This window comes from Triticum aestivum, chromosome 7A (genome assembly GCF_018294505.1).
Source record: "Triticum aestivum cultivar Chinese Spring chromosome 7A, IWGSC CS RefSeq v2.1, whole genome shotgun sequence".
In the NCBI taxonomy this organism is placed as follows: Eukaryota; Viridiplantae; Streptophyta; class Magnoliopsida; order Poales; family Poaceae; genus Triticum; species Triticum aestivum.
In genome coordinates, this window is record NC_057812.1 from 440,419,066 (window position 1) to 440,441,590 (window position 22,525).

At 50.2% G+C, this 22,525-nt stretch overlaps 1 protein-coding gene across 1 annotated transcript in view; it reads right to left on the reverse strand.

Moving 5' to 3' along the window:
- Positions 1-267: 267 nt before the first annotated feature.
- LOC123147439 (uncharacterized) overlaps positions 268-22,525 on the reverse strand; it is a 31,936-nt gene continuing 9,678 nt past the window's right edge. Inside the window, exon 6 of the mRNA XM_044566686.1 lies at positions 268-940. Within this exon, the coding sequence (XP_044422621.1) occupies positions 897-940 (44 nt within the window). The 3' untranslated portion in view covers positions 268-896. The remainder of the gene's footprint in view (positions 941-22,525) is intronic.

Consider the following 22,525-nt stretch of genomic DNA (forward strand, 5'->3'; position numbering starts at 1 on the left):
TATGGTTGGCCTTTTGGGGGCGTCTGAACACGAGGGATAACATGCTTAAGAAGAACTGGACTTCGGTGGCCTCTCATGCTGACTGTGACATCTGCCCAGCCCGCGAGTCCATCGATCATATCATCTTGCGATGCTCTCTCGCCGCTGCTCTCTGGGACAAGTTCGGTTTGGAGAGCTTTGCTTCGCGCTCTGTGGATCTCCTGGAGTTTATGTGCCTGTCACAGGAACACTGGCCTTCATCTGCTGCCTAGCATGTTCTTGTCGCTGCTGCTGCTGTCACTCTTTGGCATGCCCAGAATGATAGGGTGTTCAACGGCACTACCTGGTCTCCAACGTATGCACAGTTGTACGCTTCAAATCTTCTGAAGCTCTGGAGTCATCGGGCAAGGAGCCCGGATCACAAACAAGTTGTCCTGCTTTGGTTGCATAATTTACAGGCATAATGTAGTTTAGGCTGCTGATGTTGTTGTTGCTGATGTGCCTGCTCTTCCACTTCTTTGTGCTCCTCCTCCTCCCCTTTTCCGTTCGATAGGCAGCTTATAGCCTATGCACCTTGGTGCAGAATATAAGCTTCATGTAATGGACCTACAGTCTCCGGGCTACGGCCTGTTTTGAAATATATAAGGTAGAATGAAATCTACCTTTCATTTCAAAAAAAACTATTTTAGAATATTGATAATATAGCGACCTGTTTGGCAGTGCCGTATGCAGCGATGTAAAATGGGTTTTAAGTTAGCGCCTAGCTAGACGTTGCTTATGCAAAAATTAACCAAGTATAACACCTTAGAGTCTTGCTTCTTCACCTTCCTCTATGTTATGTAAATTTGGTGATAAAGCTCGGTGTTCTCTAACTTCTTCTTTTTCGAGGTCACCTTCTCCTTGTTCTTTCTTTATAGTCACCTTCTCCTTGCCCTGCTTAGAATCGTCTGTTGTGACATCCCTGACATCAATATACAACATTGATAAATTTATGCTAATGAAAAATATACAAGGTACAAAAGAAGAAGAAAAAAGACATAGTTTGTAGAAAATCAGATGTATATCTTTTATGGTTCAGAAGAAGACACTCCACCACCACATTATCATTTTAAAATGTTTGACTCTTGCTTTCTCTAACAAACACACAGACAGCATAGGAAGTGTCGTGGTTCTAAGTATGACAGTAGTGTAGGGGGGTAAGTATGGAGAGGCAAGATCTTAGCTATGGAGAAGTTGTAAGCACGCAAGGTTTACGAGTTCAGGCCCTTCTCGGAGGAAGTAATAGCCCTACGTCTCAGAGCCCGGAGGCGGTCGACTGGATTATGTGAGTATGAGTTACAAAGGTGCGAACCCTTGTCTCGGAGGAGGGGGTGGCTTATATAGAGTGCGCCAGGACCCCGGCCAGCCCACGTTACAAAGGGTACAATGTACATTAAGGCGGGGCGTTACTGGTAACGCTGGTAATAAAGTCCTATGATGACCATAAAAGCTATTTAATGACCGACCGTTAGCGTGCAGAGTGACTTTAGGCCTCCTGGCCGTCGAGTGGTTGGATCTTGGTCGAGCGATTGCTTCTTGGTCGAGTGTCTTCGAGTCTGTTGAGTGGAACACCTTCAAGTCGATTGAAAGGTGATTTCTTCTAGAGATGTCCTTGGGTAGGGCAGTTAGGACAGGTCCATGACCCTACCCTAGGTACATAGCTTCATCATTAGCCCCCGAATGGATCGAGGTTTGAGTGGGGAAGGAGTTGAGAACTTCTCCGACTCGTTTTTCATGCCGTGAGCATATCTTGTTTCGGATCAACGGACCTGAGTGATGACAGCAACTTCCTTTTCAGTCGCCTTGATCCATTCTTAATTCTTCATCGAGTGAGTTTCTTTACTTGTAAGGCTCCGAGTGACGGTGCGGAGGAGATCTTTGGTCTGACAAGTTGTTTGCTGCCCGCAGATTTCGTGGGATCCGAATTTTGGGAAGCGCGCGGGACAGGGGAGGCCGCAGTAATCGGATGGGATAGAGCGGAGCCGCCTCGATCCCCGCGCCGCCTTTTTCGCCACGTATCGTGCGCGCAGTCGTTATGAGATTTGGCAGAGTCACCTGGGCCTACCCGTCAGCCACTCGGAAGCAGCCTCATATAAGGCATTGGACCGGAGTCTCCCGAACAATGCGTTCTAATTTCCCCTTCTCCTCTCCACGTCCCTCCGCTGCGCTCATTCTCTCCCCAGTATCACCGCTCCGTATGCGTCTCGCCGGCGGCAATGGGGAAGGAGAAGACGGCGGCTCTGGAGCGGGCAAAGAAGGTGACGGTGAGGTCGAAGGGGAAGGCGACCAGCCGGGGCGGATCTTCTTCGCGGACCGGCCTGCCGAAGGGCTGGATCCAGGGCGACTGGATCCACTCGAGGATCACCCAAGAAGACCTCGACGACCTGGCCGAAGGGGGGCTGATCCCCTATGACTCGGCGCGGCTTCCGGGGAAGGAATCTGAGCCGCAACCTCGGGAGGTGAGCGTGTTCTTCTTGCCACCCACGTCGACCGTGGATTTTCCTTGCCTCCTCACCCTTTCTTTCGAGGGTTTCTGAACTTCTTTGGGGCACAACTCCACCATTTTACCCCCAACTCAATCGTTTATCTCGCCGCTTTCATTTCTTTGTGTGAGAATTTCCTGGGTTGCCGGCCTCACTGGGGTCTTTTCAAGCATATTTTCACTTGTCGCTCCCAGACAGTGAAAAAGGCTAATCCGAGTGACGAGAGGACCCAAGTGATCCAGATGTGTGGGGGCCTTGGCATCCAGACGAGAGGGAAAAGCTCCTTTCCGGCCATGATTCTTCCTGACTCAGTTCGCGGATGGCAGTCGACCTGGTTTTACTGTAAAGACCAGTCGACGCCAGGGCAATCGACTGGCCTCCCTCCCTTTACCATGGACCGAGTGGAGAAACCCTCCCCTTTGAAGGTGCTCCCGGAGAAGAAGGCGCACGTGAAGGTGTTGGTCGATCAAGTGGTCCAGCTTATTCGTGACGGGGTCACTGGTATGGATCTCTTGGAGGTCTTCCTTCAGCGGCGCATCCAGCCTCTTCAAGCTCGAGACCATCCGATGTGGATGTATTCGGGTCTTGAAGACTCCACTCGGATCCATCCGGAGTAGGTCGACGACGACACACTGGAGAAGTGGTTGTCGGGCATTACCGAGAACAAGGACAATCCTAGGGGAGCCAGGAGAATTCCTCCATTCGACCAGTCTCATGCACCAGAGCAGGTCTGATTCCGAGTTTTTTGCTTGTAATCTAAATTCACTCGCGCAGCTGCCTATATTGCGTCGACTGACTTTGCTCTCCTTGCTTTCTTTCAGGCCATTATTGAAATGTATTCAATGCCCAACGGGGAGCAAGAGCAAGTTCTGGAAGGCGAGGCGAGTGGCGGCGAAAGTGGCGAGTGGACTTCCGATGGTGAAGGGGATGGAGGAAGCGACGACTCAAGTGATGGAGAAGAAGTCGAGTCGCCCCCTCGCAGGGAGAGGCGATCCAAGCTTGACCAAGAACGGCCGAGTGCCCGCGACAAGGCAACTGCTCAGGCTGGTCAATCTTCGAAGCGTCCTCGGATCTCTTCACCAACCCCGACTGAGAAGGCGCCCAAGCACCCCAAAGTTGCAGAGCCGAGGACTCGGAAGGCGTTGCCGAAGATCAAGATTGATATCCCCGTCGCCTCCGCGTGAGTGTCTCTCTTTGTATTCACTCGACACTCCGCGCTGTTTGTTTTTCTTGTTTTAACTGGACGAACTTTGGAATTGTCAGCGCTGCCACTTCCGGGACCTCAGCTTACAGGGATGATGATGAGGTGATGGAGGATGCGGTCACTTCTAATCCGGGTATGATTTCTGCCATACTATCTTTATTCGGTCGATTCAACTACAATGTGCATCATTGGGTGACGTGATTTTGGCAATCGAACTTTGCACAGCTCCCAACATTATTGATCTCCCTGATGATGATGAAGAGCCCGAGAGGCCTTTGACGAGGAAGAATAGGCGAGCTCCTGTAAGCGAGGCGCTACAGTCGATGCCGAGGGCGGAACCAGTCGTTCAGGACACTGGCGACGTCAATCGGGGTTCTGTTACCTTCGCCGAGCCACTGTCGAGTGCCTTGCCTTCTTCGTCGATTGCTCGGGCCTCTGTCGACCCACCTTCAGTTTTTGCGACCCATCATGTCCCAGAGGACGAGGTGAATGCTGCTAGGGAAGCCATACGCCAAGCGGGCGTTATGATGGAGAAGATGAAGATGGTGCAGGACGCCAGCCAAGTCGCCTATGATGCCAGCTCGGCTCTCCAAAGCAACGTTCAGGTTAGTTGGTCGCCGCTTTTTCTGTTAGGATATGCTACCTGAAGATTCTTTCCGAAAACCTTTGCATCTGTACACCCACTGGGTGCGTCGATTGAATTTTTGGACTAGTGGGGGCACGCTGAGTGCACCCACTAGGTGTAGTCCCCGAGACTACGGTGGACTGCTGGCAGTCGACTGTAGTCTTTGTATTTTGCCGAATGTATAAACCAAACTGGTAGTTTGTCTCTTCCACTCGACTTCGGCGGGCCGGTCGGGTGGGATCAGAACCGGTGGGGGCACGCTAAGTGCACCCCCTGGGTGTAGTCCCCGAGACTACGGTGGACTGCTGGCAGTCGACTGTAGTCTGAGTTCTACTTTCTCTCTTTCTGCCCCTTTTTTTAGACTCGACTTCGGCGGGCCGGTCGAGTGGGGATCAGAACCGGTGGGGGCACGCTAAGTGCACCCACTGGGTGTAGTCCCCGAGACTATGGTGGACTGCGGGCAGTCAACCATAGTCTTAGTATTTATTGCCTTTGTTGTTTTTTGCTGTAAAAATAACTTCTCCCCTTTGATTTCAGAAATCTTGTGATCTTGGAGCTCGCTTTGCTGACTTGGAGAAGCAGCAGATTCAACTGAACCTTGACTTGGAGCTGGCCAGGACAGAGCTACAAAAGGTCAGAAACGACGCCGCAGGTAGGACGAGTTTGTCGACTGGTCAGTTTTAGGCTTGAGTACCCTTCTGCTATTTCTGAATCAATCATCATTTCTTTGCAGAAAAACTGAGAGAAGCTCTGGCGAAGAAGGATCAGGATTTGGCCGCTGCTCGTAAGGAGGCTGACGACAAGACCGCTCTGGCCGAACAGAAGCTGGCTTCGGTCGGCCAGTTGGAAGAAGAGAATACCAGGCTGAAGACCGCTCTGAATGACTCCAACAAGGAGTGCTCGTGCTGGAAGAAGGCGAATCTCGTCCAGGGCGAGAAAATGGAAGGCATTGCTCGCAGGAGGGATGATCTGGAGAGCTATCTGAGAAGTCTTGCCAAGAAGTTGTTCATCAAGCTTGAAGGTGCACATTCTGTTCTGACTGATTTTTTTGTGTCGACTCAGTGTACGAAAATTGACTTATCCTTGGATCGTGAATGCTGAGTTTTGCCAGAATTTTGAAGAGGAGACTAGGCGGATCGAACCAGGTTTGGATCCAATCAACTCTCCCGTGAAAGATGAAACTGCCATGAATCTGCTCCGTCTGGAATCTCGCATCGACAGTGCCGTGGACTACTTGGCTCGACTGAAGGTCGCCATGTCGCGGATTGACCCGGCACTTTGGCCAGAGGTTGTGCTCCACAATGATATTGAGTCCCTGATGACTCGACTAAATGAAATCCCCGACCGAGTGCAGGAGTGGAAGAAGTCTGCTGCTCGGTGTGGCGCTGACGTGGCTCTGTCTTTGGTTCGTGTCCACTGCAAGGAGGTGCGACAGGACAAACTGGCAGTAATCAAGGTCGCCAACACCCAGAAGCATGACTTTCGAACCTTTATGGAGACTTTCATCGCTGCAGCCACTCGGATAGCCGACGGCGTCGACCTGGATGAGTTCGTCGAGCCTGCCAGCCCTCCTCCCGTGGAGTGAACAAACTCTTATGTCCCACCTTAAATTTGCCTCGGAATGCCGAGTGGTTTTTGTAACCGTTAAACTTTTTCGAGCTGCATGCCCGAGTACTTCGATCCGTGATCTGGAACCTTTGGAATTTACCTGAACTTGGTTTACCGTTGAATATCTTTATGAATCTCCTGCTGAGTGAACCCATTCTTCATTCGAGACAACTTTTGCATTCGCAGCGCAGCTCCGAAGGAGAGGGAGGCAGTCGACCCATGTCTTGTATTTGTGGCGAAGCTCCCCGGGGGAAGGCGGCGGTCGACCCACACCCTGTTACTGCAGAGTGGGACGGAGCGCACATTGTATTTGTGGCGAAGCTCTCCAGGAGAAGGTGGCAGTCGACCCGCACTTCGTTACTGTAGAGCGGGATTAATCGCGCGTTGTATCTGTGGCGAAGCTCTCCGGGAGAAGGTGGCAGTCGACCCGCACTTCGTTACTATAGAGCGGGATGAATCGCGCATTGTATTTGTGGTGAAGCTCCCCAGGAGAAGGTGGCAGTCGACCTGCCCCTTGTCGTTCTTGAGGAATGAGATGTGTTTCGTATTTAGGCGAGTTCTGGACTGCAGCTAAGCCCCCGAGTGGGAGGATTGCTCTCCACTCGGTAGGATTTTTTCAAACTTAGGCGAGTGCCGGACTGCAGCTAAGTCTCTAAGTGAGAGAACTTAGGTGAGTACTGGACTGCAGCTAAGCCCCCGAGTGGGAGGATTGCTCTCCACTCGGTAGGATTTTTTCAAACTTAGGCGAGTGCCGGACTGCAGCTAAGTCTCTAAGTGAGAGAACTTAGGCGAGTACTGGACTGCAGCTAAGTCCCCGAGTGGGAGGATTGCTCTCCACTCGGTAGGATTTTTTCAAACTTAGGCGAGTGCCGGACTGCAGCTAAGTCTCTAAGTGAGAGAACTTAGGCGAGTACTGGACTGCAGCTAAGCCCCCGAGTGGGAGGATTGCTCTCCACTCGGTAGGATTTTTCAAACTTAGGCGAGTGCCGGACTGCAGCTAAGTCTCTAAGTGAGAGAACTTAGGCGAGTACTGGACTGCAGCTAAGCCCCCGAGTGGGAGGATTGCTCCCCACTCGGTAGGATTTTTTCAAACTTAGGCGAGTGCCGGACTGCAGCTAAGTCTCTAAGTGAGAGAACTTAGGCGAGTACTGGACTGCAGCTAAGCCCACGAGTGGGAGGATTGCTCTCTACTCGGTAAGATTTTTTCAAACTTAGGCGAGTGCCGGACTACAGCTAAGTCTCTAAGTGAGAGAACTTAGGCGAGTACCGGACTGCAGCTAAGCCTCCGAGTGGGAGGATTGCTCTCCACTCGGTAGAATTTTTTCAAACTTAGGCGAGTTCTGGACTGCAGCTAAGCCCTCGAGTGGGAGGATTGCTCTCCACTCGGTAGGATTTTTTCAAACTTTAGGAGAAACGGATTCGCAGCTAAGCCCCCGAGTGGGAGGCTGGCTCGCCACTCGGTAGGAAACTGTTTTTACAAACTTAGGCGAAGCGGATTCGCAGCTAAGCCACCCACTGGGGGATTTCTTACGCAAACAAAAAAACAATAATAATCACTGGGAAAATTGTAACGCTTTTATCTTTGATAAATAAACTACAGGAGTTTTTCTTATTACATCTCATCCGAGTGAGAATTTAAGTATAAAAGGGGCGGAGTAGCTCCGCATTCCAGGCTCGTGGCTCATCAATCTGGCGATCGACATTGTAGAGGTGGTATGCTCCATTGTGGAGGACTCTGATGACTATGAAGGGGCCTTCCCAAGTAGGAGTGAGCTTGTGTGGTTTCTGCTGATCCACTCGGAGGACTAAGTCTCCTTCTTGGAAGGCTTAGCTCTTCACGTTTCTGGCATGGAATCGACGCAAGTCTTGCTGATAGATGGTCGATCGAATCAAGGCCATTTCTCTTTCTTCTTCTAGGAGGTTGACTGCGTCCTGCCGGGCTTGTTCTGCTTCATCTTCTGAGTAGAGCTCGACTCTGGGAGCGTTGTGAAGCAGGTCACTCGGTAAGACTGCCTCGGCTCCATAGACCAGAAAGAATGGGGTTCTTCCGGTCGATCGATTCGGGGTTGTCCTCAATCCCCAAAGGACTGATGGAAGCTCGTCGACCCATGCACCTGTTGCGTGCTTGAGATCGCGCATCAATCGGGGTTTCAGTCCTTTGAGAATTAGGTCGTTTGCCCTTTCTGCTTGCCCATTCAACTGAGGGTGAGCGACCGAAGCATAGTCGACCCGAGTGCCCTGAGAGGCGCAAAAGGCCCTGAATTTGTCGGAATCGAAGTTGGACCCGTTGTCGGTGATGATGCTGTGTGGAACTCCATATCTAAATATCAACTCTCTAATGAAACTGATAGCGGTGCAAGCATCAAGATTCTTGATAGGCTTGGCTTCAATGCATTTGGTGAACTTGTCGACTGCTACCAGCACATGAGTGAAGCCGCTCCTGCCTGTTCTCAGTGGTCCAACCATGTCCAGCCCCCAAACAGCGAAAGGCCAGACGAGTGGAATGGTTTTCAGGGCTGGCGCGGGCTTGTGCAGCATGTTGGAGTAAAACTGACATCCTTCACATTTGTCGACTATCTCTTTTGCCATCTCATTGGCTCTTGGCCAGTAGAACCCCGCTCGGTATGCTTTAGCCACAATGGTCCGAGAGGACGCATGATGACCACAGGTCCCCGAGTGGATATCGTTAAGGATCATCTAACCTTCTTCTGGTGTAATACACTTCTGGCCGACCCCAGTCGCGCTTTCTCTATATAACTGTCCCTTTATGACTGTAAAGGCCTTGGATCGACGGACGATCTGTCGAGCCTCTTCTTCGTCTTCTGGGAGTTCTTTCCTTAGGATGTATGTCACATCCCTAGTCTGGTATGACTTAGACTAGCTAGCTATTTGTGCATCATATTTAAATTTCTTTTAAATTTGAAATGAGGATTGGTGGAACCCTCAGAATCATTTTTTTGAAAATGACCCAAATAAAAATTTCTCCAAAAGGGTCCAAGAAAATGCTCATGATGCCCTCTAAAAATATTGGACAGAGATAAAAATCAAAACAATATTTTTAGGAGCTCATGGATATTTATTTTGGCCATTTGGAATTAATACAATAATTATTTGCTTGGATATATAAATGTTATATATATTTTATATGTCCAAAATTATGCCAATTATAACAGAGCTCTGGAATAATACCATTAGCCCCTACAAAAATTGGCATAATAAAATAAAATGGTTTGGTATTTTTATTAAACCAAACAAATGTCAGAAAAAAATAGAAAAGGGAAATAAAACAGGAAAACCTCACCTGTGCTTACCTGGGGCTCTCCCCTGCGCAGCCCAGCAGCAGCAAGCCGGCCCAGCCAGGAGGCGGCCCAGCCCACCTGGCCCCCTCCTCTGTCGTCTTCCTCCCCGACAGGGGAACGGCGCGTGCCGACGCGCGCGCACCGCCGCGCCTCCACCTCCTGCTTCCCTGGCCACCTCCTGCTTCCTCCTCGTCGCCTGGAACGCCCCGGACGACGCCACGCAGCCCCGACCGCCCTCTCACTCTCTCATTCCTTCCCCCTCCCCTGGTTCTCTCTCCCCCTCGCACACCCGAGCGCCATCGCTGCCACCGCTCGCCGTTGTCGTGGCCACCGGTCTCCCCTCGCCTCCCCGACATGCGCAGGAGCTCCGCTCCTCCGCCCTGAAGCTCCCCGTCAAGCCGTGCCCCTCCGGACACCCCGTGGAGCCGTCACCGTCGCCAAATTCGCCTCCGGCCGCCGTGGATCCTCGCCGGCGATTCGGAAGCTACCGGGCATCCCGACCTCGCCCTCGCGCTCGCTGATTCCGCGGTGAGCCCCCGCACCGAACCCCCTCCTCCCCGTGTCCGTTTGCCCCGTCTAGGCCTTAGCTCCGCCATGGCCGAAGCTCGCCTCCGCTCGAGCTTGTCGCCGGCGTTGCTCCGGCGACCTTTTGGCCACGCCAGTGCACCTAGCACTCTCGCCGCACCTCGTAGTGCCCCGCTAGCGCTTTAGTTCGCGCATTTGCACGCTGCAGCCGCGCCCCCGAACACAGCCGAACTCCGGCGGCCGCAAACGTGGTCGCCGACGTCGTTCTCGGCCACCCCAGCTCCGGCCGAGGGCACTACTCGACGCGCCGCATCGCCAGCTCTTCGAAGAGCCTAAACACGCCCCGAACGGAGCCCTGTGGGTGATTCCCGCGGCGTTCCGCCGTCTCGGGCCTCGCCGGCGGCTAAACGCCGGCGAGTTGACCGGGTTTGACCCCCCAGGGTCGCTGACCAGTGGGCCCGACCCCCCCTAACCTTTTAATTAAATTAAATTAACCCCTGTTAACCCCCTGTCACTGACGTGTGGGTCCCACACGTCAGGTTTGACCCGGACCAGCCCAGTTGACCGCTGACGTCGTGCTGACGTCATGCTGACGCAATTATTTATTTTCTGGAATTATTTAAATCAGGAAATTCCAGAAATTATTTTAAACTTCAAAAATTCATAACAATTCAACCGTAGCTCAGATTAAAATAATTTATATATGAAAAATTATCAGAAAAATGCAACCTTTCCATCTGTACTAGTTTCATGCATGAAAAACCAACTTATACATGCTGAATATGGGAAAACACATTATGGCATATATAAGAGACCTAATTTAGAGATGCATTTGAACCTTTTGTTCAAATGGACTTCAAACCAAATGTTTACTAGTTGCATTAGCTCAAACAGCATCACATCTACATGCCATGTTCATGCATCATATTGTTGCATATGATTGTGTATTGATTGCCGGCACCGTTCCTTCTCGATAGGTCCTACTCCGGAGACGTTCCAGAGTACCTGTCTGTGAAGCAGTGCCTTCCTTGTTGATTTACCAGGCAAGCAAACCCCCTTGTTCATTTCGATAAAACCCTACTCTCTCGCTCCTGCTCTCAGTTATTGCATTAGGACAACAACGATTCATCTGCTACTTTGTGCTGCGGTAGTTGAACCCATTCCTCTGCATGACCTGTCATTGCCACAGTAAATAGTTGAAACCCACTAGCATGTGTAGGAGTTGATTGAAGCCATTGTTGTGTTCCTACCATGCTATGCCTGCTATTGCTTAGAGTTGTGTCAGGTCTGATTCATTGGGAATGAATTGGAGTGTCACGATATGTTCTGATGCTGAGAGTGAAGTGTGTGAACACGATTTGGTAAAGGTAGCGGTGAGAGGCCATGTAGGAGTACATGGTGGGTTGTCTCATTGGAACCGTCCTTAAGCACTGAGTTCTATGTATGTTGTCCAATGACTCGATACTACCACACATTGGGTTCCGGTAACTCGACCCCTCTCGACTTATTAACCAACTTGGTCTCTGTCCAGGAGTCGCAACTAGTTTCTGGTGTTTGTAGGTAGTGCTATTTTTCTACCAAGTGGCACCCGGCAGGGTGGGCTTGGGACAGACTAGGCACACGTGGCACGGTGTACCGAGTGGCACCCGGTTGGTGGGCTCGGGAACCCTGCTCACATCGTTTGGGGCCGTGAGCGACACCCCGGCCGGATCTCCTTGCGGATGGAACCCGAATAGGCGATAAACCTGGACTAGAGTCTTGTGTGGTTAGTCAGGTCGTGGCCGACACCCTCGCCAGGCTTCCGCTTGAAGGTTGCCGAGATACATGACGTGTACATGGCGGTAAGTGGCGAGAGCGTGTGTGAAGAAGTACACCCCTGCAGGGTTAACATGATCTATTCGAATAGCCGGGTCCGCGGTTATGGACTTCTTGGATGCTTACATGGTACATAGACAACTTGAAGTGGATACCTAAAATGCTCAAGACAAGTGTGAGTGCTATGGATGGCCTTCTCGTAGGGAGACGGGGATGAATCCATAGTAGTGTATTGTGTGGTGATTAGTGGACTCGTGTACGTTGTTTCACCTCAAGAGTTTCTGGTAGTCGTAGAACAGGATAGCCACAGAGTCAAAGCTGGCTTGCTGCAACTAAACCCCACGTTACCCTCTTGATACAGATGCATGTATGATAGGATCTGATGTAAGTCTTGCTGAGTACCTTTGTACTCATGTTGCTTTATTTATGTTTTTGCAGCGGAGACTTCGGTCTTACTAGTGTTCTCGTGGACTTCGACTAGTAGCTAGTACCTCAGCTACGATCTTGATCGGATGTTGTAGATAGTCAGGCTCTTCAGCCTTTTTCATTTGTAGATGTCTGTACCCAGACATGTAATGCTTCCGCTTGTTGCTTGAATGCTCTGTATGATGGGTCTTGTGACCCCTGTTTGCAATAATTGCTATGACGGCTCTTCTGAGCCTTTATCTATATGAGTTGTTGAGTTATGCTGTGATGCCATGTTGTACAGCACATACTTGCATGTTATGCGTACGTGTAATGTGTATTGCTATGTGTGGGATCTGACTATCTAGTTGTTTATTCTTAGTAGCCTCTCTTACCGGGAAATGTCTCCTAGTGCTTCCACTGAGCCCTGGTAGCTTGCTACTGCTCCGGAACACTTAGGCTGGCCGGCATGTGTCCTTCTTCGATCCTGTGTCTGTCCCTTCGGGGAAATGTCACGCGATGAATACCGGAGTCCTGCTAGCCCGCTACAGCCCGGTTCACCGGAGTCCTGTTAGCCCAGTGCTACAGCCTGGATTCACTCGCTGATGACCGACACGTTCGATGCTGGGTCATGAATGCCTGTCCCTGTAAGTTAGTGCCACTTTGAATTTACGACTAGCCATGTCAGCCCGGGCTCTTTATCATATGGATGCTAGCGACACCATCATATACGTGTGCCAAAATGCGCAAACGGTCCCGGGCAAAGGTAAGGTGACACCCGTGGGGATACCGTGCGTGAGGCCGCAAAGCGATATGAGGTGTTACATGCTAGATCGATGTGGCATCGAGTCGGGGTCCTGACAGCTTTGGTATCAGAGCCTGACTGCCTGTAGGTTTACCAAGCCATACTGGTCGAAGTTGAGTCTAGAAATTCTTTAGTTATGTAAGGGAATTGATTGTGGGAAGGAACGTAAGGCTCTTTTACTCCTTTACCTCATGGCCTTCTGATCTGAGTCCTCCTATCTTCCGACGGGGTTAAGGAACTAGGCTTCTCTTCCGTCTATCAGGATCACGTGTTACTACTCCGTAGTTCCATAAGACTGGTTGATCAGAGTCATACCCCAGTTTCGAGTACTTCCGGTGTAGTCTGTTTAGTACTATCCCAGAACCTTGAGTGGTGATGTTGAGTTGTTGTACTACCCCATTTTTAGTAGGATGTCTCATTCTGAGCATTTTACTGTCGTTATGCTGCCGAAATTTCCCTAGGAGTTCGAGAGATACTAATTCCTTGTCCTACATTCTACATTCTATAGTTAATGTTGATTTCGTCCTTGGTTTCGTTTCTCAGGATGTCATCAGCTAAGCGAAGTTCCGTCGCTCGTAGCCAGAACCACGGAGATGGTAGGAATGAGGATCCTCCTGACCAGCCTTCGTTGACAGAGTTCATGCTAGAGATGGAGAGGAACAAGCGTGAGTCCAACCGCTTGTTGGCACGTATCGAGGAGAACACCGCACATCAGTTCAAAGGGTCTGCTACCATTCATGACTTCATTCGCTTGCACCCACCTACCTTTCATCATTCCATCGAGCCACTCGACGCAGATGACTGGCTCCGTAGCATCACTCATAAGCTGCGTTCCGCGAGCGTAGCTGAAGATGACAAGGTCACCTATGCCACATACCACCTGGAAGGTCCTGCTAGTCTTTGGTGGCAGAACTATGAGGCTTTGCTTCCAGCTGGCCAGATTCCTACCTGGAAGGATTTCACTGAGGCTTTTCGCGAGCATCACATTCCCCAGGCCCTCCTTGATCGCAAGAGAGAAGAGTTCTGTAGTTTCACCCAGAGTAAGATGGCTGTTGATGCTTATAGCAGAGAGTTTGAGAACCTCGCCCGCTATGCCACAGAACAAGTGTCCACGGACGCCAAGAAGCAAGCTAGGTTCCGGAAGGGTCTCAACCCCAAGTTGCGTCGTGATCTCCACCTGCATCATTGTGATACATTCCAAGCCCTTGTGAACAAGGCCATCAATGCAGAGACAGCTCAACTCACTTACGAGGAGTCTCGTAAGCACACCCGTGATTTGGGATCTCCTCTGGCTCTAGCTCCCAGAAACGCCGGATTTGGGTTCCAAACTCCGCTCTTCCTTCCGATTATACACCGAGGTCATCTCATGTGGTGCCTCCTCCAGCTCAGTCGTATGTTCCACCCAGGCCTACTGGTAGACCGTTTGTCAGTGCGGGTCCCCGTCCAACCTCAGGGACTTGCTTCACATGCGGGAAGCCAGGACACTATGCACGTGATTGCTCTCAAACTAGTTATGCTCCACCCCAGCCCGAGAAGACTGTTGGCTGTATTAAGCCATCACGCAAGATGATCAGTGTCAAGTCAGCCCCCACTGAACGTGGACGTGTGCATCACGTCTCAGCTAAAGACGCTCATGATGATCCAGATGTCGTTCTTAGCACACTCCTCGTCAATTGTCACCCAGCATCAGTTCTATTCGATACTGGAGCATCTCACTCCTTCATTTCTGAAAGCTATGCTAACTTGCACAACCTGTCATTTTGTGAAATGCCAACTCCGCTAGTCATCCAAACTCCTGGATCCAAATGGCAAACCTCTAGTGTAAGCCATGGTAACGAAATCCTTGTTGACAGACTTGTATTCCTTGCATCACTTGTAGCCCTCAAGTCTTCAGATATTAACATCATCTTGGGTATGGACTGGATGACAGCTCATCATGCCAAGATTGATTGTTACACAAGATCTGTTCAACTTACACACCCATCTGGCAAGATAGTCACCGTCTCCACTAGAGTTGCAAAGCGTCAGCTCTATTCTCTTAATGCCAGCCCTCTTCCAGACCTTGAAGATATCCCGGTAGTCCGTGACTTTCCGGATGTCTTTCCAGAGGAACTGCCAGGTGTTCCACCTGACAGAGATGTAGAGTTCGTCATAGATCTTATCCCAGGAACAGCTCCAATCTCCCGGAGACCTTACAAGATGGCACCCCTAGAACTAGCCGAGCTTAAGAAACAACTCGATGAGTCCTTGCAAAAGGGTTTCATCCGTCCTAGTTCTTCTCCTTGGGCTTGCCCCGTCCTCTTTGTTAAGAAGAAAGACGGTACGGACCGGATGGTCGTTGATTATCGTCCCGTTAATTTGGTCACGATAAAGAACAAGTATCCGCTTCCCAGGATCAACGACCTGTATGATCAGCTCGCCGGATCCTCAGTCTTCTCCAAGATGGATTTAAGGTTAGGCTACCATCAAATCAAGATCAGAAACGGGGACATTCCCAAGACAGCTTTTGTCACTCGTTATGGTCAGTACGAGTACACCGTCATGTCCTTTGGTCTAACCAATGCCCCAGCTACATTCTCCCGCTTGATGAACTCGATCTTCATGGAGTACTTAGATAAGTTCGTCGTGGTTTACCTCGATGATATTCTTATTTACTCGAAGAACGAGGAAGAGCATGCCGAACATCTTAGACTTGTGTTAGAAAAACTCAGAGAGCACCGCCTTTATGCCAAGTTCTCCAAGTGTGAATTTTGGTTGTCAGAAGTGACCTACTTAGGCCACGTAATCTCTGGTAAGGGCATTGCTGTCAATCCCGAGAGAGTTCAAGCCGTTCTCGATTGGACTCCACCTGAGACTGTTAAACAAGTTAGGAGTTTCCTTGGTCTAGCCAGCTATTGTCGCCGCTTTGTTGAAAACTTCTCCAAAGTAGCCAAACCCCTCACGGAACTTCTCAAGAAAGATAAAAAGTTCGAGTGGTCCCCACAGTGTGAGTACAGTTTTCAGGAACTGAAAAGACGCCTGACTTCTGCTCCCATACTTGTGCCACCGGATTTCACAAAAGACTTTATTATCTACTGCGACGCCTCACGACAGGGACTAGGTTGCATCCTTATGCAGGATCGTCATGTGATTGCCTATGCATCCCGACAGTTGCATCCACATGAGGAGAATTATCCTACACATGATCTAGAGCTTGCAGCCGTAGTCTATGCACTCAAGACCTGGCGACATTATCTCCTTGGTAAACGTTGCGAGATCTACACCGATCACCAGAGTCTCAAGTATATCTTCACCCAACCAGATTTGAACCTTAGGCAAAGACGTTGGTTGGAGTTAATCACAGATTATGATCTAGGGATTACCTACACCCCAGGCAAAGCCAATGTCATGGCTGATGCTCTAAGCCGTAAATCCTATTGCAACAATCTCATGTTGCAGCAAGGCCAACCACTTCTCCATGAGGAATTCTGTAAGCTTAACCTTCACATTGCTCCTCGCGGATTCCTTTCTACCTTGGTGGCGAAACCTACCCTTGTGGATCTTATCATCGAAGCCCAGAAGCATGATACAGGGATTACCCGGATCAAGAGAAACATTAAGAAGGGAGTTGGTGGATGTTTCTCTATGGATGATCGTGGTGTTGTTTTCTTTGAGAATCGCTTGGTGGTTCCCAAGAAGCAACATCTTCGTCAGTTGATTCTTAAGGAGGCGCATGAATCTCCTCTCACAATTCATCCCGGTAGTACTAAGATGTATCAGGACCTACGCCAGAGGTTCTGGTGGACTAGGATGAAGAGAGAAATCGCTGAGTTCATTGCTAAATGTGACGTATGTCGTCGCGTTAAGGCAGAGCATCAAAGACCTGCTGGCACCCTTCAGCCTTTAGCTATTCCTGAATGGAAATGGGATAAAGTTGGTATGGACTTCATCACCGGCTTTCCCAGGACCAAGAGAGGGAATAACGCTATCTTCGTAGTCATTGATCGTCTTTCCAAAGTGGCTCACTTCCTCCCTGTTCGAGAAAATATCACTGCTAGTCAGCTTGCTGACTTATATATTTCTCGAATAGTGTCACTTCATGGTGTTCCACTAGAGATCAATTCAGACCGTGGCAGCCTTTTCACTTCTCATTTCTGGGAGAGTTTCCAAACTGCCATGGGAACCCATCTTTCCTTCAGTACCGCTTTCCACCCTCAGTCGAGTGGTCAGGTGGAACGGGTCAATCAAATTCTCGAAGACATGCTCAGAGCTTGCGTTATCTCATTCGGTATGGATTGGGAGAAATGTCTTCCTTTCGCCGAGTTTGCTTATAACAATAGCTACCAATCCAGCCTCAAGAAAGCTCCTTTTGAGGTTCTCTATGGACGAAGATGTCGAACACCTTTGAACTGGTCAGAAACCGGTGAAAGACAATTCTTTGGACCGGATATGATCCAGGAGGCAGAAGAGCAAGTTCGCATCATTCGTGAGAATTTGAAAACAGCCCAGTCTCGTCAGAAAAGTCAGTACGATCGTCATCATAAGGATGTGACTTATGAAATTGGCGACCAAGCTTACCTTCGGGTTACTCCTTTGAAGGGTACCCATCGTTTCGGTATCAAGGGCAAGTTGGCTCCTCGTTACATTGGTCCTTTTCGTATTCTCGCTAAACGAGGAGAGGTTGCCTACCAGTTGGAACTACCCCCACATCTTTCTCGAGTTCATGATGTCTTCCACGTCTCTCAACTCAGGCGTTGCTTCTCGGATCCCATCCGCGGAGTGGACCACGAAACGCTTGATCTCCAAGATAACCTCACATACCGAGAGTACCCGGTTCGCATTCTTGATCAAGCAGAGCGTGTCACTCGACGTCAGAACATCAAGTTTCTCAAAGTTCAGTGGTCTCATCATTCCGAGAGAGAAGCTACTTGGGAGCGAGAAGATCGTCTTCGACTGGAGTACCCCGCTTTCTTTCCGTCGACCCCTGAATCTCGAGACGAGATTCTTTCAAGTGGGGGCGAGTTGTCACATCCCTAGTCTGGTATGACTTAGACTAGCTAGCTATTTGTGCATCATATTTAAATTTCTTTTAAATTTGAAATGAGGATTGGTGGAACCCTCAGAATCATTTTTTTGAAAATGACCCAAATAAAAATTTCTCCAAAAGGGTCCAAGAAAATGCTCATGATGCCCTCTAAAAATATTGGACAGAGATAAAAATCAAAACAATATTTTTAGGAGCTCATGGATATTTATTTTGGCCATTTGGAATTAATACAATAATTATTTGCTTGGATATATAAATGTTATATATATTTTATATGTCCAAAATTATGCCAATTATAACAGAGCTCTGGAATAATACCATTAGCCCCTACAAAAATTGGCATAATAAAATAAAATGGTTTGGTATTTTTATTAAACCAAACAAATGTCAGAAAAAAATAGAAAAGGGAAATAAAACAGGAAAACCTCACCTGTGCTTACCTGGGGCTCTCCCCTGCGCAGCCCAGCAGCAGCAGGCCGGCCCAGCCAGGAGGCGGCCCAGCCCACCTGGCCCCCCTCCTCTGTCGTCTTCCTCCCCGACAGGGGAACGGCGCGTGCCGACGCGCGCGCACCGCCGCGCCTCCACCTCCTGCTTCCCTGGCCACCTCCTGCTTCCTCCTCGTCGCCTGGAACGCCCCGGACGACGCCACGCAGCCCCGACCGCCCTCTCACTCTCTCATTCCTTCCCCCTCCCCTGGTTCTCTCTCCCCCTCGCACACCCGAGCGCCATCGCTGCCGCCGCTCGCCGTTGCCGTGGCCACCGGTCTCCCCTCGCCTCCCCGACACGCGCAGGAGCTCCGCTCCTCCGCCCTGAAGCTCCCCGTCAAGCCGTGCCCCTCCGGACACCCCGTGGAGCCGTCGCCGTCGCCAAATTCGCCTCCGGCCGCCGTGGATCCTCGCCGGCGATTCGGAAGCTACCGGGCATCCCCGACCTCGCCCTCGCGCTCGCTGATTCCGCGGTGAGCCCCCGCACCGAACCCCCTCCTCCCCGTGTCCGTTTGCCCCGTCTAGGCCTTAGCTCCGCCATGGCCGAAGCTCGCCTCCGCTCGAGCTTGTCGCCGGCGTTGCTCCGGCGACCTTTTGGCCACGCCAGTGCACCTAGCACTCTCGCCGCACCTCGTAGTGCCCCGCTAGCGCTTTAGTTCGCGCATTTGCACGCTGCAGCCGCGCCCCCGAACACAGCCGAACTCCGGCGGCCGCAAACGTGGTCGCCGACGTCGTTCTCGGCCACCCCAGCTCCGGCCGAGGGCACTACTCGACGCGCCGCATCGCCAGCTCTTCGAAGAGCCTAAACACGCCCCGAACGGAGCCCTGTGGGTGATTCCCGCGGCGTTCCGCCGTCTCGGGCCTCGCCGGCGGCTAAACGCCGGCGAGTTGACCGGGTTTGACCCCCCAGGGTCGCTGACCAGTGGGCCCGACCCCCCCTAACCTTTTAATTAAATTAAATTAACCCCTGTTAACCCCCTGTCACTGACGTGTGGGTCCCACACGTCAGGTTTGACCCGGACCAGCCCAGTTGACCGCTGACGTCGTGCTGACGTCATGCTGACGCAATTATTTATTTTCTGGAATTATTTAAATCAGGAAATTCCAGAAATTATTTTAAACTTCAAAAATTCATAACAATTCAACCGTAGCTCAGATTAAAATAATTTATATATGAAAAATTATCAGAAAAATGCAACCTTTCCATCTGTACTAGTTTCATGCATGAAAAACCAACTTATACATGCTGAATATGGGAAAACACATTATGGCATATATAAGAGACCTAATTTAGAGATGCATTTGAACCTTTTGTTCAAATGGACTTCAAACCAAATGTTTACTAGTTGCATTAGCTCAAACAGCATCACATCTACATGCCATGTTCATGCATCATATTGTTGCATATGATTGTGTATTGATTGCCGGCACCGTTCCTTCTCGATAGGTCCTACTCCGGAGACGTTCCAGAGTACCTGTCTGTGAAGCAGTGCCTTCCTTGTTGATTTACCAGGCAAGCAAACCCCCTTGTTCATTTCGATAAAACCCTACTCTCTCGCTCCTGCTCTCAGTTATTGCATTAGGACAACAACGATTCATCTGCTACTTTGTGCTGCGGTAGTTGAACCCATTCCTCTGCATGACCTGTCATTGCCACAGTAAATAGTTGAAACCCACTAGCATGTGTAGGAGTTGATTGAAGCCATTGTTGTGTTCCTACCATGCTATGCCTGCTATTGCTTAGAGTTGTGTCAGGTCTGATTCATTGGGAATGAATTGGAGTGTCACGATATGTTCTGATGCTGAGAGTGAAGTGTGTGAACACGATTTGGTAAAGGTAGCGGTGAGAGGCCATGTAGGAGTACATGGTGGGTTGTCTCATTGGAACCGTCCTTAAGCACTGAGTTCTATGTATGTTGTCCAATGACTCGATACTACCACACATTGGGTTCCGGTAACTCGACCCCTCTCGACTTATTAACCAACTTGGTCTCTGTCCAGGAGTCGCAACTAGTTTCTGGTGTTTGTAGGTAGTGCTATTTTTCTACCAAGTGGCACCCGGCAGGGTGGGCTTGGGACAGACTAGGCACACGTGGCACGGTGTACCGAGTGGCACCCGGTTGGTGGGCTCGGGAACCCTGCTCACATCGTTTGGGGCCGTGAGCGACACCCCGGCCGGATCTCCTTGCGGATGGAACCCGAATAGGCGATAAACCTGGACTAGAGTCTTGTGTGGTTAGTCAGGTCGTGGCCGACACCCTCGCCAGGCTTCCGCTTGAAGGTTGCCGAGATACATGACGTGTACATGGCGGTAAGTGGCGAGAGCGTGTGTGAAGAAGTACACCCCTGCAGGGTTAACATGATCTATTCGAATAGCCGGGTCCGCGGTTATGGACTTCTTGGATGCTTACATGGTACATAGACAACTTGAAGTGGATACCCTAAAATGCTCAAGACATGTGTGAGTGCTATGGATGGCCTTCTCGTAGGGAGACGGGGATGAATCCATAGTAGTGTATTGTGTGGTGATTAGTGGACTCGTGTACGTTGTTTCACCTCAAGAGTTTCTGGTAGTCGTAGAACAGGATAGCCACAGAGTCAAAGCTGGCTTGCTGCAACTAAACCCCACGTTACCTCTTGATACAGATGCATGTATGATAGGATCTGATGTAAGTCTTGCTGAGTACCTTTGTACTCATGTTGCTTTATTTATGTTTTTGCAGCGGAGACTTCGGTCTTACTAGTGTTCTCGTGGACTTCGACTAGTAGCTAGTACCTCAGCTACGATCTTGATCGGATGTTGTAGATAGTCAGGCTCTTCAGCCTTTTTCATTTGTAGATGTCTGTACCCAGACATGTAATGCTTCCGCTTGTTGCTTGAATGCTCTGTATGATGGGTCTTGTGACCCCTGTTTGCAATAATTGCTATGACGGCTCTTCTGAGCCTTTATCTATATGAGTTGTTGAGTTATGCTGTGATGCCATGTTGTACAACACATACTTGCATGTTATGCGTATGTGTAATGTGTATTGCTATGTGTGGGATCTGACTATCTAGTTGTTTATTCCTAGTAGCCTCTCTTACCGGGAAATGTCTCCTAGTGCTTCCACTGAGCCCTGGTAGCTTGCTACTGCTCCGGAACACTTAGGCTGGCCGGCATGTGTCCTTCTTCGATCCTGTGTCTGTCCCTTCGGGGAAATGTCACGCGATGAATACCGGAGTCCTGCTAGCCCGCTACAGCCCGGTTCACCGGAGTCCTGTTAGCCCAGTGCTACAGCCTGGATTCACTCGCTGATGACCGACACGTTCGATGCTGGGTCATGAATGCCTGTCCCTGTATGTTAGTGCCACTTTGAATTTACGACTAGCCATGTCAGCCCGGGCTCTTTATCATATGGATGCTAGCGACACCATCATATACGTGTGCCAAAATGCGCAAACGGTCCCGGGCAAAGGTAAGGCGACACCCGTGGGGATACCGTGCGTGAGGCCGCAAAGCGATATGAGGTGTTACATGCTAGATCGATGTGGCATCGAGTCGGGGTCCTGACAATGTACGCGATGTACGGTTCTGTCCAGACGGGAGTGATAACCAAGACTTCCATGATCAGGTCGACCACAGCTGGAACTTCAACTTCAGTCGGATCCGTGGCGCTTTTTGGTTGCGGGGCCTCTTCAGTGAAGGGATCCTCCTAGACTGATGGTGTGTGGATGTGTTTCAAAAACACATTGCTGGGAATGGCTTCTCTTTTGGAACCTATTTTTGCCAGATCATCAGCTGCTTGATTTTTCAGTTGGGGTATGTGATGAAGCTCTAACCCCTCAAAATTTCTTCTCCAGCTTTCTCACTGCATTGCAATAACCAATCATGGCTGGACTTCTGACGTCCCATTCCTTCATCACTTGATTGACCACCAAATCTGAGTCGCCATAGACCATGAGACGACGGACGCCGAGTGAAATGGCCATGCGCAACCCATATAAAAGTGCTTCGTATTCTGCCTCGTTGTTAGAGGAATCAAAGTGGATTTGAAGAACATATCTGAGTTTGTCTCCTCTGGGGGAGACCAACACCACTCCGGCGCCAGAACCATTTAGCATCTTGGAACCGTCAAAGAACATGGTCCAATGCTCCGAGTGAACCTGAGTCGGCAGTTACTGTTCAATCCACTCAGCGACGAAATCCGCGATTGCCTGGGACTTGATAGCTTTCTTTGCCTCAAACT